The 25,328-nt window shown below is 41.0% G+C and overlaps 3 protein-coding genes across 7 annotated transcripts; 2 read left to right on the plus strand and 1 right to left on the minus strand.

Annotated features, from left to right (window-relative positions):
• Nucleotides 1-122: 122 nt before the first annotated feature.
• LOC142964418 (selenocysteine insertion sequence-binding protein 2-like) lies at nucleotides 123-8,584 on the plus strand. Of its 2 annotated transcripts, none has more exons than XM_076104731.1 (18): nucleotides 123-323; nucleotides 788-891; nucleotides 999-1,176; nucleotides 1,267-1,342; nucleotides 1,547-1,758; nucleotides 1,867-1,951; nucleotides 2,040-2,131; nucleotides 2,424-2,570; nucleotides 2,678-2,767; nucleotides 2,950-3,051; nucleotides 3,142-3,271; nucleotides 3,462-3,628; nucleotides 3,730-3,868; nucleotides 3,959-4,142; nucleotides 4,312-4,532; nucleotides 5,066-5,220; nucleotides 5,347-5,542; nucleotides 5,755-8,584. In XM_076104731.1, the coding sequence occupies exons 1-18, from the start codon at nucleotides 315-317 to the stop codon at nucleotides 5,880-5,882; spliced, it is 2,415 nt and encodes an 804-aa protein (XP_075960846.1). In that variant the 5' UTR covers nucleotides 123-314; the 3' UTR covers nucleotides 5,883-8,584. The 2 variants fall into 2 exon arrangements, with proteins under 2 accessions (XP_075960846.1, XP_075960847.1); XM_076104732.1 differs by having other exon boundaries at nucleotides 1,583-1,758.
• Nucleotides 8,585-9,807: 1,223 nt separating this feature from the next.
• On the minus strand, nucleotides 9,808-16,144 carry prlrb (prolactin receptor b). Of its 3 annotated transcripts, XM_076104733.1 has the most exons (11): nucleotides 16,074-16,144; nucleotides 15,131-15,247; nucleotides 14,639-14,708; nucleotides 14,361-14,511; nucleotides 13,825-13,957; nucleotides 12,679-12,848; nucleotides 11,771-11,937; nucleotides 11,460-11,601; nucleotides 11,267-11,363; nucleotides 11,101-11,170; nucleotides 9,808-10,998 (listed from the first exon to the last, which is right to left on the minus strand). In XM_076104733.1, exons 4-11 carry the CDS (start codon nucleotides 14,419-14,421, stop codon nucleotides 10,315-10,317), a joined length of 1,524 nt encoding a protein of 507 aa, XP_075960848.1. In that variant the 5' UTR covers nucleotides 14,422-14,511; nucleotides 14,639-14,708; nucleotides 15,131-15,247; nucleotides 16,074-16,144; the 3' UTR covers nucleotides 9,808-10,314. The 3 variants fall into 3 exon arrangements, with proteins under 3 accessions (XP_075960848.1, XP_075960849.1, XP_075960850.1); XM_076104734.1 differs by having other exon boundaries at nucleotides 14,361-14,708; XM_076104735.1 differs by lacking the exons at nucleotides 15,131-15,247; nucleotides 16,074-16,144 and having other exon boundaries at nucleotides 14,639-15,112.
• On the plus strand, nucleotides 16,139-24,622 carry malt1 (MALT paracaspase 1). 2 transcript variants are annotated; one of them, XM_076104729.1, is made up of 17 exons: nucleotides 16,139-16,451; nucleotides 17,297-17,463; nucleotides 17,621-17,742; nucleotides 18,419-18,566; nucleotides 18,767-18,945; nucleotides 19,087-19,183; nucleotides 19,295-19,342; nucleotides 19,945-19,968; nucleotides 20,068-20,112; nucleotides 20,526-20,729; nucleotides 20,841-21,018; nucleotides 21,163-21,234; nucleotides 21,325-21,452; nucleotides 21,604-21,753; nucleotides 22,561-22,718; nucleotides 22,891-23,016; nucleotides 23,585-24,622. In XM_076104729.1, exons 1-17 carry the CDS (start codon nucleotides 16,303-16,305, stop codon nucleotides 24,071-24,073), a joined length of 2,484 nt encoding a protein of 827 aa, XP_075960844.1. In that variant the 5' UTR covers nucleotides 16,139-16,302; the 3' UTR covers nucleotides 24,074-24,622. The 2 variants fall into 2 exon arrangements, with proteins under 2 accessions (XP_075960844.1, XP_075960845.1); XM_076104730.1 differs by lacking the exon at nucleotides 19,295-19,342 and having other exon boundaries at nucleotides 16,143-16,451.
• Nucleotides 24,623-25,328: the final 706 nt, after the last annotated feature.

The following is a 25,328-nucleotide window of genomic DNA, read 5'->3' on the forward strand; positions in this document are numbered from 1 at the left end:
GTCTATCTTGATATATTGGCACAGCTTTTGGCAATTAAAAGAAAGGTATTCATATTTAGTTAGCGTTGTTTGTGTACCCTTTGCCAAGTTGATTTGTTACGCAACGAGCCGGAAGATGTCGCTGTAAACATCAGCTGTTCCAGTGAGCCTCAACGACAGCTAGCTGCTATCGATCAAGTAACTTGGCCTAGATAGCCAACAAACTGTTGCGGTAGTTGGATATATATGTGGCAGCGGTGTAACAGGGTGTTTAACAACACGTAGAAGATCGAGTGAACATGCGGACATGTGACTGCATTTAGGAAAACCCGAAGATGGACAAGGTAGTTAACAAATAATAACGTAACGGTTGTTTGTTTTTTAGCTAGCAAGCTAGCCAGTAACCATAACGTATGGACGTAACTTTTAGCTAGCTGCTGTGAATGTGTAAGTTAGCTTAGAGGATACTTTGACGTTTGCAGATGGTTTCACTACACCATCAACTGTTGGTTATTAACTTTGTAAAACACAAAGTTGTTGACAGGCTACACAAAACTATGTAACGTTAGCTAACATAACGCTAGATGCAAATTTTTTGAGTTAACGGCTAAATAGTTAAGTTATAGTTGACATGTTAATCGTTAGCTAACTGTACTAGAGAAAAAAGTTGTGCCTTACGCATATAAGTGTGAGCCTATGATGTGGATAAAGCGATTAAAGAAGTGTGCAACACATGGCTTCACTTCCAGCCAAAGGTCGTAGTCCATTAGACTGTTAATGACAATCTTTACTGTCACCTGCCATCCAGTCTTCTGACCATAAACACCAGAGGAGACCTGCTGAGCCACACACAGCCACACCACCACCTCTGATGTTACCAAACCCACACGTGTGTGATCACAGTTTAAGAGGGTAGGAGGATGATCACTGATTTGTACTTGATTAAGTAACCATGACTTGACCTAATGGACTGATGTCACAAGCCCCTTATTTGTGTGAATGTCTGAACTTTTGTGAAGGAACACAAGGAGTTCAGGTCTGAGCCAAAAGCAGAACACATCAAATACAAATGGAGGTCCAGCAGGAAAAGGGGGAGATGTGTCCAGGAGTCATGGGTACAGTAGCAGCCGTCGCATTAGAGAGACCAGTGATGATTTCCTGCAGAGGGACAGGTCCACACGGGGTCCTCAAGCTAAGGTGGGTTTTTAGTTTTAATCTTCAGAAAGATCAGATAAGCTAAACTTTCTTCATGAAATTGATTTCAGTGATTTTCATCCATCTCCACAGACATCAAAAGGCAACATTGGCTCTCCTGCTCAAGGCAAAGTTATGGGCAAGAACTCACTGGATGTTCAGAAAAAAGGTAGACATCTCACATGATGTGATTCATTTCCATTATGTACAAAGTACATCATTCTCATGGCATCATGAATATGTACTGAATATAATGTTTTAACTCTTAATATATACATTCACATGGCATCTTTAACTTTTTTACTGAATGATCCCGGGCACCTCAGGAAGTTATCTTACTTTAATCAGTCAAAAATGATCTGGTACCATTCAGGTTTTAGAGGTGCCACATCTCTCCCGACCTCTGCAGGGATGTTGAAACCAGCACAGGCAGACTCGGCCCCATTTGAAGTGAAGATGACTGATTTCCCAGAGTTAGCTGGTGGTTCGCTGGGAAAAGCAGTCGCTCTTATTCAGAAAGAGTGCTGGGGTCCAACTCCTCAATCCTCGAGCCCTCAAATGCAAACATCGGCATCTTCCTGGAAGGTAAGATAATTTAAATGTCAGAAGTTATATTGTGTAGTTTGCAGTGAATGTTTCACTAATGTAGGTATACTCCTAATTTTGGTGCTAATGTCATTTTCTGTTGAATAGTCTGTTCGGAGAGGATCCTCAACACAAACTGACCACCAACAAATTGCCAGTAATGCTGAGCCAGATTATTCTGCTGCGTCGCCAGGTAGGTGAAAGTCCCTGTCGTCAGTCTTTTGGTGACTATAAGACGGGGTCAGTAATAATTGAGATTATACATTTATTTTTGTGAACAGGTCAGCCGGTGGTGACTTCCTGGGCTAATGTTGCCTCTCAGCCTCCAAAGAAACCTGTCCCTAAAGAGAAGACAATCAGCAGCAATCAGCAGGTTAGATGACATTTAGTTGGATTCAGGCTCTCGGCATAACAGCTTTATTTTTACACGGCATTGCAGGTCTTAAAAAAGTCTTTAAAAGTGTTGAATTCATTTAGGCTTTGGAAGGTATCAACATCTTAAATTTGAAGATTTGTTCTTGCCTGAAAATTGGCTGTTTAGTCTATTAAAGGTGTCAGCCTCACTTAGGTAATGCAATGTAGTTGTCAGGTAAACCTCTGGGTTTTTCTGCGCTGCCATGATTTTAATCATTGTTTTCTGTCGCTTCACTTTTGCGTCTCTTCAGACGGAGGAAATGGCTGCAGAGCAGGAGGAGGGAGCGCCAGGGAAAAGAAAACGGAAGAAAAAGAAGAAGAAGCCTAAAGGTGCTGGTGAAGATGCAGAAGATGAGTCGGAAGAGCCAGCAATGTATCAGGAGCTTCCAAAATTTGAGGTGAATTAAAAAAAAAAAAACAGCGCCCATATTTTTATTCAATTCAACAGCAATGCTTTTTTTGCAGGTGATGGAAGCTGATTTTTGTTGCCATGTTGTCTTCTCAGGACGAAGAGGAGTTTCCAGGCTTGACTCCTGCTCTGACTGTAACTGATAGATTGATAACGAGCAGCTATGCCGCAAAACTATGCAATGAGGTACATATCGACAGTTATTTCTCCTCCCAGTTGTTTTTACATTATAAATAAAATACTGTGTCTGTTTTTGCTAAAATGCACATTACATGGGTGGAAACATTACAACCTGTCGGTTCAGGAGATTGTCTTCAACATTATGTAGTATGTAATTTGCAAAACCTTTGTTGCGTTTCTTTTCCCAGGAAAACCAAAGAGAACGTGTTCAGCATCAGTCTGCCGACCACACCAAGGAAAAATCCCCTGCAGCAAAAACTCAGCCCACAGAGACGGCGAAGAAAGGACAGGTTTGTATTTTTCTTGTACATTCAAATTGTGTGTTTTGATATTATCCTGGAGAAAACACGAGAGATTGTTTTTGGTCTCCTGATTACTAGAAAGCTGAAAAGGTGTCTGGGAAGAAAAGCAAAGTTCCTGTTCAGCTGGACATCGGAAACATGTTGGTCGCCCTGGAAAAGAAGCAGTCTCAAAAAGCAAAACAGGACGCCAAACCAGTCATTCTCTCAGGTGGGTTGTGTTTTGGCATCTTGGCCTCTGATACAAAGGCTTCCTAATTTCTCTGTCTTTCCTCGATACAGATTATTTAAGAATGTATTTAGGTTGGTTTTACTTGTGTTCTTAGCACAAATCCTACTGATCCAAAACTGTATGAAAACGTACCCCAGAATAAGTCTCTTTTTAAATGATTTATTTGCAGTTGGTGGCGGACTACCTGCTGTCCAGAAGCAGCCATTAGTCCAGAAGAAGCTGCCCTGGCAGCAGGATAAAATTGCACACAATCCTCTGGACTCCACCAGCCCTTTGGTGAAGAAAGGCAAGCAGAGAGAGGTGCCCAAAGCCAAGAAACCCACCCCTCTCAAAAAGGCATGTCCACCGACTTACTCTGGAACAAATACAGATGCACTACATTTCCTAAGAATGTATTTTCAGCGGTGGAGCCTTTATTAGTTTATTCTGTTTCTCAGGTCATTTTGAAAGAAAGGGAGGAGAGGAAACAAAAACGTTTGCTGGAAGAGAGAGGACTGCTGCCTGAAAATGAGTTCAAACCTGCTAATGATGCTGAAGTAGAAGAAGAAGAAGAGCAGTGTGAAACAAATGCCACAGGTCAGATCAAGCATGTGAAACAATAGAATACTTTTGAGGAAATCTTTGATTATAGCGAATATTTGATCTGTTATTTTTGTGCTTCTGTAGCCTCAGATGAGGTTGGAAGTCCTACAGAAGAACTTGATGACCAGTCAGAGTTAAACGACACAAAGCAGACGGTGAAGGAGGGTGATGAAGAAGCCGACAAAGACGATATCGTAGAGGAACAAACCACCTCACCTGTGCCCTGCCCAGCCAATCGACCCAAAATCCACAGCAGAAAGTTCAGAGAGTAAGACTGTTCACTCTATTCCCACAAGTTGTAATCTTTGTTGGTTGTGCAGAAATAAGGAAACATTTAATCTCACAGAATTTAATCACTGTTTTGTTTTTGTTTTTTTCCTCTCGCATTTGTGGTAACTGTATATTGTAAAAGTATATTATACTGTTGTGCATGTCAGCTATTGCAGCCAGATGCTGAGCAAAGACGTGGATGAATGTGTGACGGTTCTGCTAAAGGAGCTGGTTCGTTTCCAGGACCGCCTGTACCAGAAGGACCCCATGAAGGCCCGCATGAAGAGACGCATTGTGATGGGGCTCAGGGAGGTTCTGAAGCACCTCAAACTCAGGAAGGTCAAGTGTGTCGTCATCTCACCCAACTGTGAACGCATCCAGTCCAAAGGTACTGTGTCCTTGTGAGAGTTTCACAATGCCACCTTTTGAAATATTAAATGTATTTTTGCTTGACAAATGAGTGAAAATATTGATTGACTAATTGTTTCAGCTCTCCTATAAAGTGTCAGCTTGTTTATCCAAACAGGCCCCAAAACTATAGTTAAAATAGCAAAATCTCTTCATCTCCCTCCTCGTTTGGCAAAACAAAAACAGCACAGATGTGTAATCACAGTGTGGACTAGAGGTGACAGAAAGTTAGCTAGTAAGTCTTATTTTTGGACAAGGCCAGTGGTTTCAGTTTTGTCCCCAGCTGAACAAATACATGTTTGGTGTGAAAATGGCAGCTTAGTGTGGGCATATGGCCAAAAGGGAAGGAAAACAAATTCTATAACAGATTTATCCAGTTAAATGTGTACATAAGCTGACCGTGACAGTTTTTGCAAGACCATACTCATTTACAAATTGAACCCTGGGAGCAACAAGGTTAAGATGCGCACCAGGTGAAAACACAAAGTTCTTGAAAAATGTCACCTTTCGCAGGAGGCCTGGATGAGGCTCTTTACACCATCATCGACACTTGTCGTGAACAGGGGGTGCCGTTCGTGTTTGCCCTCTCCAGGAAAGCTTTGGGTCGCTGCGTCAGCAAGGCCGTGCCTGTCAGCCTGGTGGGCATCTTCAACTATGATGGTGCACAGGTGGGAAATATGTTCAGCAGTAATGCATGCTAATCACTAACAAAACAGTTGTTTTAGACATGAGAATTTGTATTTTTAATAAATATATTTCAAAAAAGATGAGAAGTTTGTCTTTCTTACCCACAGGACTTCTATCATAAGATGATCGAGTTGTCGTCTGATGCCAGGAGAGCCTATGAGGTGATGGTGTCAAGCCTGGAGCAGACAGGCCAGGCAGATGCAGAGGAGGCGGTGGACATTGAGGAAAAGCTGCAGATCAGCAGCCTGGCTGAGGAGGCTGAGCCCGGTCCTGACACCACACAGCCAGAGGAACCAGAGTACAGTGAGTTACCGTCCTCACCCAATATTTATACACCTGCTCTTTAAATTAATGTGGTCTTATGAGGTGAAACAAAGGGAAAGCTGTGACTTTGTGACTTGACCAGTTCCATTTGTAAGTAAAGATGTTAAAGAGTTGGAGCATACAGAAATATATTTCCCCATTGAAAGTCAAGTCAAAGTCCAATAATTATCTTTCTGTATTTGTTCTTCCAGTAAAAATTTGGAAGAAAATGTTGGAGAAGGATTGCAACCACAAATTTCTGAACTTTGAGGAGCAGTTGAGCTCCATGCACTTGGACAGTGTATGTGCTGAAAACACTGATGAAGATGACAAGAGTTGACAGTGGCGAATCCCTCTGTGCCTAAACAATGAATGAACCCACTCTCGCTGATCACCAGCTTAGAAGACACTAGAATGGAGTCAACCCCACGTGCATATAATGCAAACTGCTCCACTGCAGTGGTTGTCAACCTGAAGATTTTTGTCAGGGAATTAATTATGTTGCTAAAGTTTACAATGAATTATTAATTTTTATTTTTGATTGATTGAACTTAAACACACAAAAAATATGACATCAAGCTTAAGTAATGTTTCTGTGTTTTAGTTCAAGATAATTGGGCAAAGCTACTTTAAGAGTGTGTGTGTGGGTTATAAACTGGAGAGGTTTAATCAGGACTAAACCTCTCACCTGAAGCAATCCCACAATATGAACCTTCAACCAAGTTGTCTGTGATCAAGACTAGAGGATGTGCAGGGGTTCATGTACTGAATGTATGTACAATGTCAACCAGCTACACAGTACGAAGACATTCTCAGCAAAGCCAATCTGGTGCATTTTTGTTTTTATCTAATCAATTCAGTTAAGTTTAAAGTATGTAATGTTTCTGGCATCTTTTTGTCCCCAGAAACATTGCAATTACTCTACCTGGTCAGGGCTGATATGGGCTCAATAAAAGGGCCAATACGATTTTAAGTTTGTAAAATGATGGTTGTATGTCACCCTTTGTAAAACTGTGGCGGAAAACAAACCTGTGAGAAGTGTGCGTCCCAAAACAGTATACTCTATAGTATCTTTATTTGTTGATGTTAGTACACAAGAACAACATTCTAAACCAATTTATACTAACAAGAAATTATAAAATACTTGTGCCGTCGGGTGTCAATCAAAATGTAACTTTAAAAAAGCCACTATTTAAGTTTTTAGATTTCCTCTGAGTTTCACACGCAGGTTTTTTGTTTTGAATCTGCACTCAGATGCTCTCTAAACCACTTGTTTCAGTATTTGTGTAACCTTACCGTGGAAACTAATTTACTAGTTTTTCACAGATTTACAAAGGGTGATAGACTTCACAAGCTCAACATCTCAGTGAACCGTATTTGACCCACAGTCTTAAACCCCTTGGCCACCATGACACATGTATTGTTGAGTTTAGAGTTGAACATGTTTTTTACTTTTTATCCTGATTGCACTACCTAGTACAGCCTGTGTGTTTTTTTTAAATTTGTATTATTTGTTTGAGACTACCAAAGTACTGAACATGTCATGTAGTACTACCTGTGATTGGTGTAAATGGTAGCATTTGATTTTCTTTTAATAGGAAAAAGAGCAAATTAATGTTAAGAAACATTAGCTGCTGTTTACTTGACTTAGTTAAAAAGCTGTTCAGTGATTTTGTTTTTGTTGATCCACATAGCGAGGAATAAGAAACTATAAAATAGTATAATGATAAAACAAATTACAGTAATCTAAAGTGCTAGGTGGCAATATGCATTAAGAAAAGCAATAGATTACAATTTGAAATGGACAAAATTAATTAACAGTCAGATCTCAGAGGACTGAGATGAAGTTTGTAGAGGAGGGAAGACATGATTGTGAAGATCACATGTGGTAGTGAATCTTATTATTGGAAGCTTTTATAGGTTTGGGTTAATGCAAGATGGACCTACTAACATGCTAAAGTCTCGATACAATTCTACAGGAAGCAGGACGAGGATGATTGTTAGGAAGTTGACAAGTTATTTTGACATGTTACGCCAGGAAAAGCACACATGTGACTAATGGCATTAATTATGTCCCGCTATTCAAAAAGTCTCTCTACACAGTCTTTCATTTCATGTGAATCTTACAGCAAAACTTTGACATTTTGGGAAATGTGTTCATCTGTTTTCTGGTTGAGAGTTGGATGAGAAGATGATACCGCTGTCATATCAGCGACGTCCACTACAGCCAGCAGCTGGTGAGCTTCGCATAATACTTGAATGTCATTTGTTTTATCAGAGCAAAACAACTATTTGTTGGTTTGTGGGGCGTTCATGTGCTAGAGTATTTCTGGGCTCTTAGCGGTTAAAAATCACTATTTTCTGTAAAAAAAAAAGAAATTATTCCAAGAAAAATACTCCCCGTAAAATGGTGAATTGTTTTTTTTTATTTTTCTCTTCGGATCGAACAAATGAGATATTACTTGTTAATTAGCTAGCTTTAGGTGGCCATCATACAGAAATGTGATAGGGATCAATTTCCTCATCTAATTCACCACCAATAAGTGAATAAAGAACTTTCTTTAAATGCTATACAATGGTTCAATATGTTCTGTGGTAATGAGACCAAACTGTGAAGTAATAGGAATTTAAAAATGCATGAAGATTTGAAACAAAGGAAGTAAGATGAAAACTAATGTAAAGATATAATTCCTGATTTAGCTGTTTTATAAATCCTTGAATATAAAATCTGAATGTAAGATGGACTGTAGGCTGTATTTCCTAGGACAACAGAGATACAACCAATTGTTGCATGTTAACTAGGAAAGTAAAATCAAAGGACAATTTGGAGTTGATTCATTTTCTTCAAGCAAAATATCAATGTAGAGTGTCCTCTTCATAAAGAGGACAAATGCAGTGTTTAGTTTCAGTGAGTTTGGGTCATTAATAAACAATGAAAAACGAAGCAGATATAGATTGTTTTGGTAATTGTAAATGATTAACATTTTGTCAATGGATATTAGACGATTGAATTTTCACCTGAATAAAGAATCTTGGAAAATATTTAAAGTTTTATCTGAAAGTTACTCAAACATTTTGTTTATTTAGGTGAAAGAAAATAAGAAACATCTTTCATGAGATCACTTTTAAAACCATAGTTCACAAATAGACCAGAAATGCATGTTTACTCTTAAAGCAACTGTCAAACCGAGGCAGCCAAAATAATCCAGGGTTCAAACTGCACTATGCAAAGGGCCATTCAACACCAGACGCACTGCTTAAAATGTACAATGTGCAAACATTTTGAAATGCGATCCGCTATAAAATACTCATGAGATGTCACCTGTGTCAACACATTTGAATTCTCTGACTAATACTTTACTAAAGAGGGTTTATTTTTTAATCCCTTGTATTGTGCGATATAAAGTCGCCTCTAGACTTTTGGAATGAAACTCAATATGTCAAATGAGTTTTAGGAACAATCGTTCTTTTAAAAATCAGTTGCCTTTTTAAGTATATTGCAGAATTAGTAAAGAGTTTAGTTGACTAGGCTACTATCATGTTTATGTGCAGTCTGCAGTTGCAAACGGATCCAGCGTTTAGGAGGAGTTTGCAAAAATGTGTTTTTCACTAAATTCAAAATGGCGGAACATTTTGGGAGGCGGAGTTTTTGACTTTTGTCGAGCAGATAGAACTTGACGTGCGTTGAATTTCAAGTCAATCGGACATACGGGGTGAGGGGCGTGGCCTTTCAAAGTTAAAATCAGCTCTAGGGGGCACTATAGAGCCATTCTTTCATACCCAAATGCGAGACACCTAAAATATCAAATGTTTCACCAGTCCTGATATGCATGTCAAAATTGGTATGTTTTTGAGCACGATAAAGCCCCCAAAAAGCCAATAAATTTGGCAGAAGAAAAAGAAACGCTACAGTTTCAATAGGGCCTTCGCTGGCCTGACGTCGGTGCCCCAATCATTTCACTAATCTCTTTTTAGTCTCAACAAATCCAATGCAAGAAAACCAAAACCAACATATTAATTGATCCTGCAAACAAGAATCCTACTAACGCTTAATCCTCAGTACTGTAAAGCTCCATTGTTAGCAAACAAGACTCAAGGCGTTGAGAGGGGCTTTGTGATGCCAGTTAATGTTTAGCACTAGACCATGTAATGTTTACCCTGTTAGCATGCTAACATTTGTGAATTGGTAAAAACATGCAGCTGAGGCTGATGGGAATGTCACTTTTTTTTTAGGTATTGGACAAATTGAAATATTGACATGATGATGCTGCCAGATGATGGTATTTATATATATTAGGTTTATGTAGCAAATTTCACAACAACACATTCAGTACATGTCAAGAAATTTAACTCAAACCAACTAGAACTACCGCCTCACAATTGTATGCCTCTGCATACACGGTCATGGTGCAGTCTACATCCATATCTAGACCTTTGTGTGAAAATGTCACAAGCATATGAAATTCTTGCATTATGGCACAATATGTGTTTTGTGAGGTCACAGTGACCATTGAACACCAAATTCTAACCCGTTTAACCTTGAGTGCAAGTGGACGTCTGTGCCAAATTTGAAGAAATACACTGAAGGCGTTCCTGAGATATCGCGTTCACGACAATGGGACGGACAGACAACCCGAAAACATAATGCCGCCGGCGCGGAGGCATAAAAATGTCAACCTCATGGTGGTGCTAGAGGAAAAGTCTCATGATCACCGAAGTCATTCCGATTCATCCTATGGAGAACATGAATGTCTACTAAATATCATAGCAATTCATCCAATATTTGATGATGGATGGATGGCATCTACATATCCGCGTTCGATGAGTTCTGTGCACATATTGGGTTTTCTTGTCTTCTGAAGGGCACAGTCTGTGTAATGGTTAACCTTCTCTCTACTGGAAGTGTCAACTGACGCATGTTGTGTCTGCAGGATGACCATGTTGTCATTGTCCACCTCCTTCACCCTGCTGTAGTCCTCTGGTATGTTCACTGGTATCTGAACATCAATGTAGCCAGAGCTCTCAAATGGGACGTTTTCTTTCTCGTAGATGAGAATATTGTCACCATTCACCACTTCCATTCTGCTGTAGTTCACCTGTTTCACATCCACCACCTGTATGTTTTCCGCATGTCTCTGAATATCCACATAACCTCTGTTTGTGAAGGGTTTGATGGTGTTATCGCCTTCAAAGCTATCCATTTCATTATTTCTTTTCTCAGCCTTTTCCCAGTTATTTTGGCATGGTGTTGTCTCCTCATAATAGATTTTTTCCAAGTCTAATTTGAAGCCAGTGGGAATAATGAAGCTTTTCTTCCTTTTTTGAGATTTGGAGGGAAGCCCATCGTCATTTTCAGTCACAATTAGGTACTCCTCCATTTGGTCCTTCCAGGCCCCGACAGGAGGAAAGCTCTGGTTGACCATCAGGGCATTGTCGACATCTTCAGATCCCCCACTCTGGAAGTTAAGATTTAATCAATTCAATTATGACCTGACCACTATCAAGTCCAAAGCAACTTTTTGGATATGTTGGAGAAAACGCAGCAGATTCAGCGTTACCTGGAGAAGTTGACCGTCAACACCTCTTATCTTTGGACCAGGAACGGGGGGCAGAACACACTGCTTCACACTGGAGATCAAAAGAAAGTGAATCATGAGTCAAACTATCCTCATCATCTTGACTATGAATAAGGAGGTATGTATATTTTTTGCGGGATATACGTACGATTTCCTCTTCATTACCAAGACACACACTGCTGTTATAAATGGAATTGCAGAGAGGATAGAAACCATAATCCAAAATGGTCTCTCATTCTGATGATCTAAATATAAAATATAAAAAGCATTTTCAGTGATTATTAGTACTCGTTGCTACCTATAAAGCCAAAGATCTTCTGCAACAAGCTTCTGAGACTTACAGTGAGGGATTTTCACACAGGTAGAGTTGCTCCACTCACTCCAGGAGCCGTGGTCTAGTCTGCAGCGCACCTGAACCGTGTACACCACCCCAGGACTGATGCTGTACAGGCTGAAATGAGATTGTGTACCTGACGTGTACTCCTAGAGAAAAAAACAAAAACCATGTTGACCTCTTACCCAGATTAGGATCACATTTGGGTCAAACAGTAGTTGCAAATACATTTCTTTTACCGGAATTACGGTACACTGATTTAGTGATATCTGATTTTTTTTACTGACCTGATAATTTAATACAACATTTCAAACTCACCGTCCACTTGTTGCTGTTGTCTTGTCGGACTCTTAGTTCATATTTCAAGGTGACCCAGCCGGACTTGGTGTCGGTGTTAGAGGGAGGCTCCCATCTGACGTGAAGGTATGGACTGTCCTCTCTCTCCTCCACCAGCAGCGTCACATTCTCAAGAGCATCGGGCTTCACTGTCGAGACAGAACCATACTAACATCAGCGTAATATGCTCACATTGACAATGCTTACATGTTGATGTTTAACAGGTATGATGTTTATAATTTTCACCATCTTTCTTTAGTTTGCTAACATTTTTAAAATAGCACTAAAATCAAAGTATTGCTGAGGCTGATGGTAATGTCATTAGTTTGATATCTGACTGTCATAAACCAAAGTATTGGACAAATTAAAAACTTGTCCTGATGATGGCAACAGCCGAAAAGTCAGGGGATCCCCAAAGTGATTACAATTCTTCCTGAGACGGACACGAATGTCTGGACCAAATTTCATAGCAATCCATCACGCGGGGGCTCGTGCATTAGATCCTGGGCCCTAAAGTGTCTACAGGGTTACTGGAGGCAGTGGAGTTACTATTTTGTCACATGGGACAGGACTCCGCTCCACATGTAGGCGATCGTAAGTACAGTACATGATGATCACATGCACAGCTGCCTGCATAACCAAACAAAAGCTGTGAAATTTGATCCGAGACTGTACACAAGTTTTACACAGGGCACAAAACCAGTTCCGCCTCATTCTGTACAGGTTTTAATTTGTATTTCGTGTCCGCCACTCTGTACTTTAGAAGGCACAGCCAATAAAACTGTGGCAATCATCAGCTGAATCATTACAGATAACTCTTTGCTGTGTGCCGTCTTCTACTCTAATTAATAAACATAATCCTTTTTTGGGGAGGGAGTAACAAAATTTACCAATTTCCATCACGTCCGTCTTAAGGGGCTCTGAAGTGGCATTCCCGAGTGCATTGGAGGCCATCACTGTCAGGTGGTAGTCGACCCAGATGGAGGTGTGTTCCTTATCAAAGAAACAGGAGTTTCTTCCTGCCGACCGATAGTCCGGACACTCGTACGTTCCCTCTAACCTGTACGAAGACAAAACAAGACCTTTACTGACCAGCAAACACTGCTCAGGGCATTTTGCTTACATGCATATACGACAAAGTCAGCATTGTAAAACTGTGCTGTGGGCAGTCAACACATGTTGACATTCAATAAACAAGCACAGGGCTGGACTGATAATGAGACAAGACTCAGGTGTGTGTGATGTTCACGTAGTTTCCTCACTGACCACTGCAACATGATAACAAATGTCAGAATGACCAAACTTTACATTGAATGTATTATAGCTCTGTGAGGCCATACCGAGGCACAGATGAATATTGACAGCAACTTGCTAGCATGCTCACAATTAAAACGCTAACATGCTGATGATCAGCACTAAACAGAGTTGAGGCTGATGGGAATGTCATAATGGGCATAAACCAAAGAATTAGTCAAAATCAATGGTCAGGTCAGGGGATCACCAGCCAGGATTCATCCTCTGGGGACCTTGACTGTGTGTACAATGTTTATGGCAATCCATCCAGTAGTTGTCAAGATATTTCAGAGTGAACCAAAGTTGGACGAACCAACTGACGCTGCCGATCCTTGAAACTATTGGTGATGAATTCAGTTTTGGGATTTTTCCCCCAGGCCACTGCCAGTAAAGGTCACACAGGTGAAGAGTTTGAAGTCTGCAGGTTTTCTTACACAGCATGTGGGAACAAGAGAGCCGGTATTTTTCCACTCACCCGCATACAATATTACATATGTAACTGATAACTCAGCAGCAGAAGCTTTACCTTTACTTTCTCTCAGTGTTGGTGATAAACTCTGAGACTTAATGGGGCATCTGGTGGCCGAGAGGTTAAGACAAAACACCGTGACTGAAACCGTGGTTCTAGTTTTTGTTGTGTGTCATTCCCCTGTTTCTCACTCTCACTCACCCTTCCTGCATCTCTACCTGTTGAATAAAAGCAAAAAAAGAAATTCCCCAAATGAAAATTAAATTCAAAACACCTTTCTCTCTCGTAGTACAGATGGTGGGAGGTGGGCAGCCCTCCATCAGAGCCTGGCTCCCACCAGCAGGTAAACGTCTCCTTCTCAGGGGACCTGCAGCCGAGCAGCACTGGTTTCCCTGGTGGAGACATGCCTGGCAACACATGTGACGAACAAACGTCAGCTCCTAATCCACAATTTAGCACTAATATAATAAAAAAGAGAAACGTTGGCAGGATTTAAACAACGAGTTGAACCTTAACTTTGATGGTAGCTACACTAGATAGATTGTTTTGTTTTCAACTGCCCTGGTTTTGAAGTATGTGTATCTAAGATTTCTTCATCCACCCCAGTTCATAAAGGTTGATTTTTTTAAATAAAAACATTTTCTTTGAGCAGTGATGTAAATTAAATTTTTCAGTGCTGTGAACACGAAAGACATCTCAAAGGCAGATCTCCAAACCAAGACATATAAAACCAAAACTACCTGCAATTCTAGGTTTATTCGACATGTTGTTAGAAGCCAAAGACAATGCCATTCAAGCCTTTCAACTTACTGTTGGACTCTACAGCTGCAGACAGCAGCAAGAGCAAAGCCACCCCAAGATCTCTCCTCATCCTGGGACCAACTTGTCTGTCACACTGTGTGGCGTGTCATCCCCAGCTCGTGGTTAATGAGGTAATAGAAACCGAGTGTGTTGTTTTGACCTAAAACAAGGAGATGTGAAGGGAAAACAGAGAGCACAACCAATACATGTTGTAGCTGACAACTACGGTCATTGCATGATAATGTAATAATGTAACTACAAAGAATATGTAAATGTAAAAAACAAACCTTGTATCTTCAGTTCAGGAATAAATACTTCATCTCCCTCACTATTGTTGCTCTCTGAAATAACCCAACACTTACACACACACACACACACACACACAAGGCACAGACTTATGAATCAGCAGAAACGCAACCGAATCCTATGATGATCTCTTAAAAACTGCTGACTACAGGTTCATTTTAAGCTGTGTTTATTCAAGTTTTTTCTGTTCTGTTGTACAAAATAATAAAAAATGACACTACAATCCAATATTTCACCATATATGTCCTCACAAAATGTTCCAACACACGCCATTAAATATAAGTTGAGAATTACACACTCAGTAACTCAAGGGCAGTACGCCCAATGCATATATCATTACAAGTTTTTGCATTTCATTGCATTACTATGTTGTGTTTAGTGCGAGCATACTCACAATATAACTAATTAAAATAATTACCATTCCAAATTGCTAAACATAAATGAAGATAATTACAGCTCTGGTGTTCACTCACCTACCCAGGACGGGTGTCGACTCTCACTACAATTATCCTCAGAGAGTAGGTCAGGACAATGAAGTCCTCTTCCTTCATCATAAGACCACAGGTGTGTCCGACGCGATGTGACGCGACCTGAGGAAGAGAGACGTCCTCTGAGTTACGAAGGGGAGGGATTCGTGTCGTCACGACTGGCCCACTTGAGTACAGTCAAAGATCACAGCCGCATCGAGATGTCTCTCACTTTTGACATTACAAACAATCTTACTTACAGAAATGCAGTTTTGTTGTTCGCAAAGCTTTTTTTAAAAACTTGAATTGGCAGTCCTTTTAACCATCGAGTTTGCATTTGTTTATTTGTACCAACATGCTGTCGTTTTGTGAAGAATAAATTGCTCTTAAGTTTTCTTTTGTTTGTCTTCCTAAAATCAACAATAATAGAATAGTGAACTCTCTCTGTATTTTTAAAGAAAATGAAAGACCCACCTTTTTTATCTGGCTTTAAATTTGGAGTATGTTATACCCTTCGTTTTTAAGATTTTAAACATTATTTTTAGCATTATTCTATACACTACTCTACTGACTTTTATTTTTTTATTTTTAACATACATTTTTTTTATTTTTAGTCTTGCAAAATTGTATTTATTGTTGTTTATTTATTGTTTTTTTTCCTATTTGAAGCACGGGACTGAATGTAGCTAAACAACGACGGACATGGTGACCACTACCCAGAATGCAGTGCGCCAAGACGTCGTTGCCTACTGTTATTTACAGTTATTTATTTGAATACGTTTCCCCTCATCTGAACATTGTTTAAAGTATTGAAGGAATGTAAACAATTGAATGGTGAAATGTATCTTAAACTTTGAATTGTCAACATTAAGGTTCAGTTGTGGAGCATTTCTAGAAAACCTGCAAATTACTTTGAATTAATTTGTATTTAAAAATAACGTTTACTTACGGTGTCTTATCTTGACGCATATACAACCTTTGACAGAGGCAGTTCACAGTTACGTGCGGGGGGGAGAGAAGCCAAGTCTGTGTAGTAGGCGTATCTGTATCCGTATCACTTTCACAATTTCTTCCAGGAAGTAGACTTTTTGTCTTGAAGGGAAATGTTGTCAAGTGTAAAACCAGTGACTGTAGTCTGAGAGAAACGCGTTGATGGTCACCTGTTCTTGCTGGCCGCCATGTCGGATTCTTTGGACCGGTCCACGAAGATCAACCTGTTGAGGGAGCCGCTTGTGAAGAAGCTCTGTGAGGTGCTGGACAAATCCAGCAATAAAGGATGGCGAAAACTAGGAGAGCTGGTCGGCAACGACAGACGGTTTAAAGTCAGGTAGGCTGACGTTGAGAAGTCAGACTGTAAACTGTATGAAATCACAATGTGATTGTTGTTAAAACAGTATAGTGTGTCTGAGTCCAGTAGTAACTGTACTTTAGTTTGGTGAATAAAGTTAAAGTGAATAAAGTGATGCACTCAATGGCAACATGCTGGATGGTGTCTGCAGCCTTTGAAATGAAATAGCTATTTCTAAAATATATTCTCACAGGAAGGATGTTATATAGATTATCACAATGTCCTTTCTATAGATACAAAGGATACATTGTGATAATAATAATATAATAACAACAATCAAACTTATATACTATTTACATCTAATTAATGTGTAGAACAGATGAATGAGTGATGCAATTGTAATAGATCTAGGTCTGTTGAGTGAAATAACTTCACACATAACAACAAAAATAGATGTTTGTACAAATATAAACAAGCCTTTTTAATAACATCAGGAAATATTATATAGATTTAGTCATTTTCTGCTGTTACTCCTCAGTCCTGTGTTGTGAATTTGTGTGCTGGAGCTAATACCCTATTGTTTATTTTGTGATCATAATTGTATCAACAGTCAGGATTACGAGATAAAAAATTTAAAAAGCACTTAAACCCATAAAGCCATCATCATGTCGGTTTGACATCATCATAATATCATCGAGATACTGTTTATTTTCTGTCCAGCTCTTGCCTGTTTATAAGGACTATATGTTTATGTCTTGATTATCTTCCCCTAAATGCACATAAATATATTGTGAGCCACCGACAACCTGAGGCAAATTCTTGGCCCCAAAAAAGTTGAATCTGATGTGTGAAATATGTCGTCAATGTCCTGCATCGTTCTGCAGCCCAGACGACATGGAGATGTGCTCTCTGAAGGTGCTGGAGCTGGAGGGAAGCCCGAGCCGCACGCTGCTGAGGCTGATGGGAGAGCGAGGCTGCACCACGGGTCACCTGGTGGACTACCTTCAAACTCTGGGCAACTCGGAGGCCCTGCAGTGCATGAAACCATCAGGTACAGTAAAAATACACCCAGGCTTGTTATCGTGTTCTCACATATCCCAAAATATGGAATGAATATGACTCACGTCATGGTGTGGACACTAACAGTATGTTGTCATTCAGTCCATAGTCAGTTTAAAACCAGTGTGACAATTCCCCTAAACGCACAGCCCTGCAGATCCTCATCCAGCCCCAGTCGGTGGCTCTTATATCTGGACACAATCTTCGGCTGAGCTGCCACGCTGTGGGCAAGTTTCCGGTACAGTACCAGTGGTTCAAGACCAATGAAGAGGTGAGCTACGACTCCTCCGCATTCACACACTTCCGACTTCAAAGGAAGTAGTTTGTGATAAACTGCTGAGTTTGTTTATTTGTCGTGGTCATGCTGATATGAGATGTTATCAAAAGGAAGATGCGATCACTATTTTTTGCATCATCCCTTCTTCATTCTTCATACGTTTGTGTTAAAGTTGTATCGCTGAATTCTGAAATGAATTCACTAAAACAGTATTGCTTCAGGACTCGAAAGAAAGTTACAGCTGAAACAAACTGCAGTTAATATGCCAGCTTTACAAGTCTGTGCTTGAAAGCTTCTTCACCACTACTTCTCTATTTTTCTAGCTCAGAAACTCAAACAATGGCTGCACATGACTACATGTAGCATCTGTATAAAAACATGATGTTCTGTTATCTAAAATAACCTAAATATTAGAAAAGATCACTATATATTATTTTGTCTTTCCAAGACGTTCACCTGCATTTTACTGCAGTGTAAAAACGTGTGTTGGATGCATAAACTCTGGCCTTCAAAACATGTCTGACTCTCATCCACCCTCCATCCACATACTTTTTATCTACCTGACACTAGATTTCAGTCTTCACATGGGGACCGCTGTTTCTCTTCTAGGACTGTGATAGTGTTACACTTTGCATGTTGGTAAATGTGATTTACATTTTCACAACCTCAGGTGCCGAACAGCTTCTCCTCAGACCTGGTGATAAGTCCAGTCCGTCTGCAGGACGCTGGCTTTTACATCTGCAGGGTCAACTGTGGAGATACTTTTGAGTTCAGCCAGTGGGTTCAAGTGGACGTCCTGAATGTCACCGGGTCGTGCGGTAAGATTTTGCAGGTGTTTAAATCTACCTTCTGCTCCGTGTGCGATGTTTCATAAATGCATTTGTTGTTTTACGTGTTTATTAGTCGAAGGACAGGACAAGTGACTCCTGTGGGAATTGAACCCCTGACTCCAGTGCTTTTGCCGTTGAGAATATAACAGATAATATAGTAATGATGTCTCCTCTCCTTCCACTACCAGGGCAGAGTTATCATTCCTTGGAGGGTCGGCTGAAGTTGGTGATCCAGCCTCAGTCCCAGCGGCTGCATATTGGGGAAACCCTGCAGGTGGAGTGTGGAGCCGTGGGGCGGCCGATCCCTCGATACCAGTGGCACAGGAATGGAGTCCCGGTACCCAACGCCACAAAGAGGAAACACATGGTGAGGAGAGGTTGTCAGAGAAAAATGAAGCTGTTACTGTTTCCAAAACTCTACTTCTTGCTTCTTGTTTGGAGGCTTCTAGTTGTCAGACGTTACAAGGCACGAGCATCAGACTTTTCTTTGTGTGTGTGTGCATTTCAGATTCCTCACTCGATGCAGGATCACCACGGCAGGTATCGCTGCGAGATCAGCAGCAGCACTGAGAGAATGTGGACCAATGAAGTCGACGTCGTGATCGGTATGTCACACTTCAGTACATTTAGTTTGTGGCGTAATTACAGTCCAGTAAAACCAGCTCTAGTGTTGTCATGTGTTACGAGTGATTATTTGCTCTGCTCTTGACTGAAAGAACCGAGGATATCTGTCCAGATTTCAGAGGCAATGGAGTGCTCTGAAGGTAGAGTGGAAAGCACTGGCGCATGGTGTATTAAATGGGGATAGAATAACAATAAGCATGCATGCTCATTTTAATCACAGCTCCTTTAACTGCATGTGGGTCATGATCCGGTTTATTGTCACATAAACACTAACCAGCATAAAGTTCACAGGGGTCGATCTCGAGGTTTCACATGCCTGCATTTTGTTTTGACTTATGTCATTAATTTCAAGTCTGTCTTCTATATTTGTCTTATTATCAACAAACGAAAACACCAAAACCAACAATGAAGTGATCCTCGAACATAATCCTGGAGTACTGTTTGTTTAAAAAATGGTTCAATGTGTTGAGGAGGAACTCGTGGACAGTATTGAGAGACGGATTAACCAACTGTTGGTTTTGTCATATTAATGGGATTTGTTGATAATAAGGAAACCACAGAATAACACCACCTTTAATCTCCAGATTAAACATAATAATTAGTTGATTCAATTGCATGACTGTGAAGCTAACCTTCCCTTTGACTAATCCTTCTTTCCTGAATTAATACAATGTCTTTCCAACGTAGACGTAAACATGCTCATCTTATATGATGGTAACATGTTTGTCTTACTGATTTCTAGATGATGTTTACGCCATCGGAGGAGGTAAGAGTCATCACACTCATCAAGTAATTATACATATCCATTTCTCTCACACAGAACATGCTATGATATGCTCTTTTTATTTTGACATTGCAATTTTAGAATCCAGCGACTTTTTCCTGAATAATGTCCCAGATCAACTTCATGGTGAGTGTCCTTTATCACATCTTTATGCAGGAGTTGGTGAAAAATGTGTTAAAATGTGATCACCGAGTTCTCTGCCGTAGTTTAGTAATTGATATGTCTGATCCAGTTTCTCCACAGTATATGTCAACTGTGTCGCTGTTGTGTCTGATACGATCACGGTCTTTGTTCTGATCTGCCGTCAGTTCCTCTCTCAACATGAACACCAAAATAAAGATGTGATAGCTTTCTCTAATATTTGATGTCAGCAGCTAAACGTGAACAAAAAAAACACTTTACAGCATAATAAAATCCAACAACACCAGATAATTAAACCTCTAAAAAATACCAACAGAGTTTAATCAACATCTTCTTCTCAAAGACTTGAGTTGTTGTCCCCTCTCACAGTGTAACAGTACGGTTCTCTCCCCTCACAGCAACCGACAAAGTGGCCCTGCTGATCGGCAACCTGTCTTACCAAAACCACCCGCAGCTCAAAGCTCCCATGGTGGACGTGTACGACCTCACGAACCTGCTGCGGCAGATGAACTTCCAGGTGGTGTCACTGCTCGACCTCACAGAGTCGGAGATGAGAAACGCTGTCGAGGAGTTCCTGTTGCTGCTTCACAAGGGAGTCTATGGTGCGTTGAGACTTTGACATACCCGTGGATTGTTCTAGATTGCGCTAGAACCAGAAATGCTCACATGAATTGTGTTGTTGGTCGATTGAAATACTCACTTTCCTCCTTTAGGTCTGCTGTACTACGCTGGTCACGGATATGAGAACTACGGCAACAGCTTCATGGTGCCGGTAGACGCACCAAACCCGTACCGGTCGGCCAACTGTTTATGTGTGCAGAGCATCCTGAAACTGATGCAGGAGAAGGAGACGGGCCTCAATGTTTTCCTGCTGGACATGTGCAGGAAGAGGTGAGTCGGTGGGTCATTCCTGTGAGTTTATTACATTTTAAATGTTACAAAGAGAAGTTAAGACTGCATGTAGGTGTAAGAGTGTTTGTTATTCTCTCCAGTATTTATCTATCGCCTTGGTTTGTATCTTTTTTATCTTTCCAGGAATATTCATGATGACAGCGCTCCAAACATTGTCCTGAGGGTCACGGCAAACATCGTCTTTGGATACGCGACGTAAGTTTGAATCATCTAAATGTATGTCACACTTTTTTTTGTTTTCAAGAGTATCTAAAATGTTTTGTTCTTCGATTTCTGGCTGCTCAGGTGCCAGGATGCCGAGGCCTTCGAGCTGAGCTCCAGCGGCTTCACCAACGGTGTGTTTGTCAAGTTTTTGAAGAAGCGGCTCCTAGACGATGAGAAGATCACCGTGGTGCTGGACAGAGTCGCTGAGGGTGAGAGAGGAAGAGAAACACAAGAGATGACGACACACGTAGTTACTGATGTAGATGACGATATATGTAAAGGATAGCTTTTAATATTTTGTGGAGGTGATACAGTCAACACAGGCTGTTGAACATGTGATTTATACTTTTTCGTGTCCAGACATGGGTCAGTTTGACGCTACGAAGGGAAAGCAGGCTCTGGAGATCCGCAGTAGTCTGTCAGAGAGGAGAGCGCTGACCGATCCTATCCTGCCCGGCGACAGCGCCGATCTCGCTCATGCTCACAGCCTCCAGTGGGCAAAGGCTCACGGTGAGTAGACAACGCAAAAGTTTGTTTAGCACTTGTTGTCACTGTGCTGGGAAGCCCCCATTAGCTCACTGCAGCTCTATATTGCACGCTCAGTCAAATGTTGACTTTGGTTGATGCTGATTAAACACACAGTGCTCCCTCTGTTATACAAACCTGCACACATGGAGGGCTTCCCAAGACAACGGCACACGTCAACTTGTGACCCTCTTATCACAGGTTATGGCCTCAGTTATGAACAAACAGTTCAACCAAAGACTTATTTTTCCTTCTCAGATTATTTATTTTGAGAGATTTTTAGAGATCCAGCATTTCACAAGAAAATGTTGAGAAAAGTCAGAAAAATTGAATTAACTTTTTTTTATTTTTTATCGTATTCCTGAAATCATCGATATGATTTATCTTGAGGCAGGTTGGGGGACCACGACCCTCAGGTTGGGAAGTGCTGCTGTATATGATTTTAAGGTTCAGGGACTTTTATTTTTCCTTTTGTGACTTTTTGTGCAAATTAACATGCAAGTTTAGAAGTAACTCACCATTTCTGAGCTAATGATTTAAGAAAATATTCTATTCAGCGCCTCTACTGGATGTGCAGGCAAACACGAGACACTGAAGTTAAACAAACACACACAAACTGGATGTGTCTTATGATAAATCAATAAATATAAGTTATTCCTTAGAACCCTGTTACAAAAAAGACAATTTAAAATGACACTACATGAGAGCTTTTGAATGGAGCATGAAGAACAGCTGACTTTTTTAAAATCAATCGTAGAACTTGAAATGTTTGTTTTTTCTTTGTTATTCCAGAGCTCCCTGAGAGTATGTGTCTCAACTTTGACTGCGGGGCTCAGATCAAGTTGGGCTTTGCTGCAGAGTTCTCCAACGTGCTCGTCATGTACACCCACATCGTTAAGAAGCCAGAGGACATGTCCTTCTGCCAGGCTCACGTCACCGACTTCTCGCAGGTTAATATGTTGTCATGAACACTGAATATTAAGAAAGAAAGAGCAGGAAATTGATTAGAATTTACTTTTTCCCTTCATACTTGAGGGAACACTAAATACCTGGGCGTGTGCATATATGTTTGTGAGTTTGTGCAAACTGTAATCTGCCACCTGCTTCTTTTCCTCACTGCAGGACCTTGATGTTGATCCTAAAGAGATGAACAGAGAGACTCCAGAGGAGACGGGGATCTACCTTCTGTCCAGCAACCTGCCGCAGCACTGCCTCTACACCAGAGTCAGCTCACTGCAGAAGCTCAGGGTAAAAACTCAACAAGGCCTTCTGGCATTAAATATTGTGTTTAGCCTAACCTCTTTATAAGCAGTACAACAGCTATTTTGGTATTTTTCAGTTTCTCACAAAAAAATATGAAGGTTTTTTTAACGTACAGAAGGTTTATATTTGTTTTTCTTCCTTCCTGTTAGGAAAGCCTGTAGTCTTATGATTAAGTAATAAGACTAAGAGGCTTTAGTGTCATTTGTGTTGCAGGTTTATGAACTTAAGTAATGTAACCTGAACTGTCTGTACCTAATTTTGTGCCGATCCATCCGACCTGCTGGGGGCACTAGATTAAAAGTCAGGGGATCACCAAAGTCGGTTAGATTCATGCTCTGGGCTCCATGAATGTCTGTACGAAATTTCACAGATTTGGTCTGACAGAAAGACCGACTCTGCAAGAACTACTCTGCTACCGTGGCTAAAAAAGTTTTAGGCAATAATTTACTTTTCATTCGTGTTGAGAGAATACATGTTCATCCTGGAAAGTATTTTGTTAAGTTACACATTGATTTTCTTAACACTGTTTCTCTTCTAACCCCACCTCCAACAGGAGGAGCTGGTCTTCACCGTGTGTCTTCAGGGCACCTTCACCGCCATGGATGACGAATCCGTCCACTGGACCAAAAGCATCAACATTGGCAAGCCGCTGATCGCCCGACTGGACCTGAACCGGGCCGTGCGGCGAAATAGCTGCCTGCAGACCTGCATGATGCCCCACAGCCCGTCCCACAGCCCCTGCCACAGCCCCGGGCCCGAACACCACCTCCACCTCCATTACAAGTCGCACCAGGCCCAGGACTACAACCGCCTGTCCCCGCAACACCACTACCTGGACGTCTGTGAGTACCAGGGAGCAGCGGGAGGCTGTGGGGATTCCTTCTACGACAACGTCGGCCAATCTCGCTGTGAACCTGCGTACGACTCGGCTGGTGGGCTTTCAAGCTCACCGGGGAGGCTCAGCACCCCAATAGAGACCACCGACGACATCCTCGAGCTGCAGACTGTGTACATCAACAGTCTGCAGCTTCAGCAGCAGTGAAAGCTTTAAAGGTCTAACGTTGTATCTGGAATACTGCTGCTCTTTCTGTTACATGTTGTGACTTAATAGCATTTTTTAGAATATGATATTCATCCAGTTATCAACAAGAAGCCGTATACTGACTTTTATACTAGAGTTTTAAAGAACAGTGTAAATACATGTTAGGAAGACTGAAAAAGTGTACTTCAGTAAACTTGGATAATTGAGGAGTCGATCTGCCAATATTTATCTGAGGAATAGCAAAGATACTGGATGGTAACTGTCAAGATCAGACATGACTTTTCACAGCTGGAATTGTGCCTCTTACAGATGTTTGTTTAAGAATATGAGCTAAATGTGGACAGATGGAAGTGGCATTAAAGATCAAGAAGATAAGGGCTGTAGCGATCTACACATAGCAACATCTGTTCATGTAACTAGTCTAAAAAATGTTTTGTAGTCGGAGGAAATATCAAAGACGTTTTGTAATATAATTAACCAGAGGAGAGAAAGTGATCGTTAAAAACAATCCTTCAGATTAAAAACCTCAAGCCACTTTCCACACCGTTATCGTTCTTCTGTTTTTCTGTCTTATCCCCCTCAGGATGTCAGTAGAAGGCCTCTCTGTGAGGCCTTGCCTCCACCAGCTGCCTCTCGTTCTCTTCTCTCAACTCTCTGGATCTGTCTGCTGCACCTAATGTCAGCAGGTCCTCTTATATCCTTGTTTAGTCTCAATCTGCTCCTCGGTGAACTGTGAAACTTTCCAAAAGAGTTCCACTCGGTGATTTTCGTGCTGGGAATTAAAGGCACCGTTCACTTTATTATCCCCGACAAGTTCATTGTAGCTACTTCTGGATTGTCCACTGCACACTTGATTGACCTTATTCCTGAGGTTTCGTTTGAGTTCAGCATTTGTAACATGTGAGAAGGTCACTATGAGAACCTTAATGGGCCGGTAGGCACAGACAAAATGTGCTGCTCCACAGTCATACCATGGATTCATTTCTCCATGAGACAATGTGGCACATGCAGAATTAATCTCCTATCATAAGAAACCACGATACGTGTCTGTGTCAAACGCTGCAGGATACAGCATGAGCAAAATAAATGGCTCCACCCTTTTTTGCTTTTCACGCAGTATTTATTCCCGTCAGGCTGAGACAATTTGTTAGAGGAACTACTTCTTCAGAAACGAGGAGGAAAGAGGTGAAAAGGAAGTTGACAAATAGCGTAAAGGCAGAATGGAAATGTACCAATGTGGACAGAAAAGAGAACG

The sequence above is a fragment of the Anarhichas minor genome, unplaced genomic scaffold (assembly GCF_050575085.1).
Source record: "Anarhichas minor isolate MPS153535 unplaced genomic scaffold, ASM5057508v1 ptg000030l, whole genome shotgun sequence".
NCBI classification, from domain to species: Eukaryota; Metazoa; Chordata; class Actinopteri; order Perciformes; family Anarhichadidae; genus Anarhichas; species Anarhichas minor.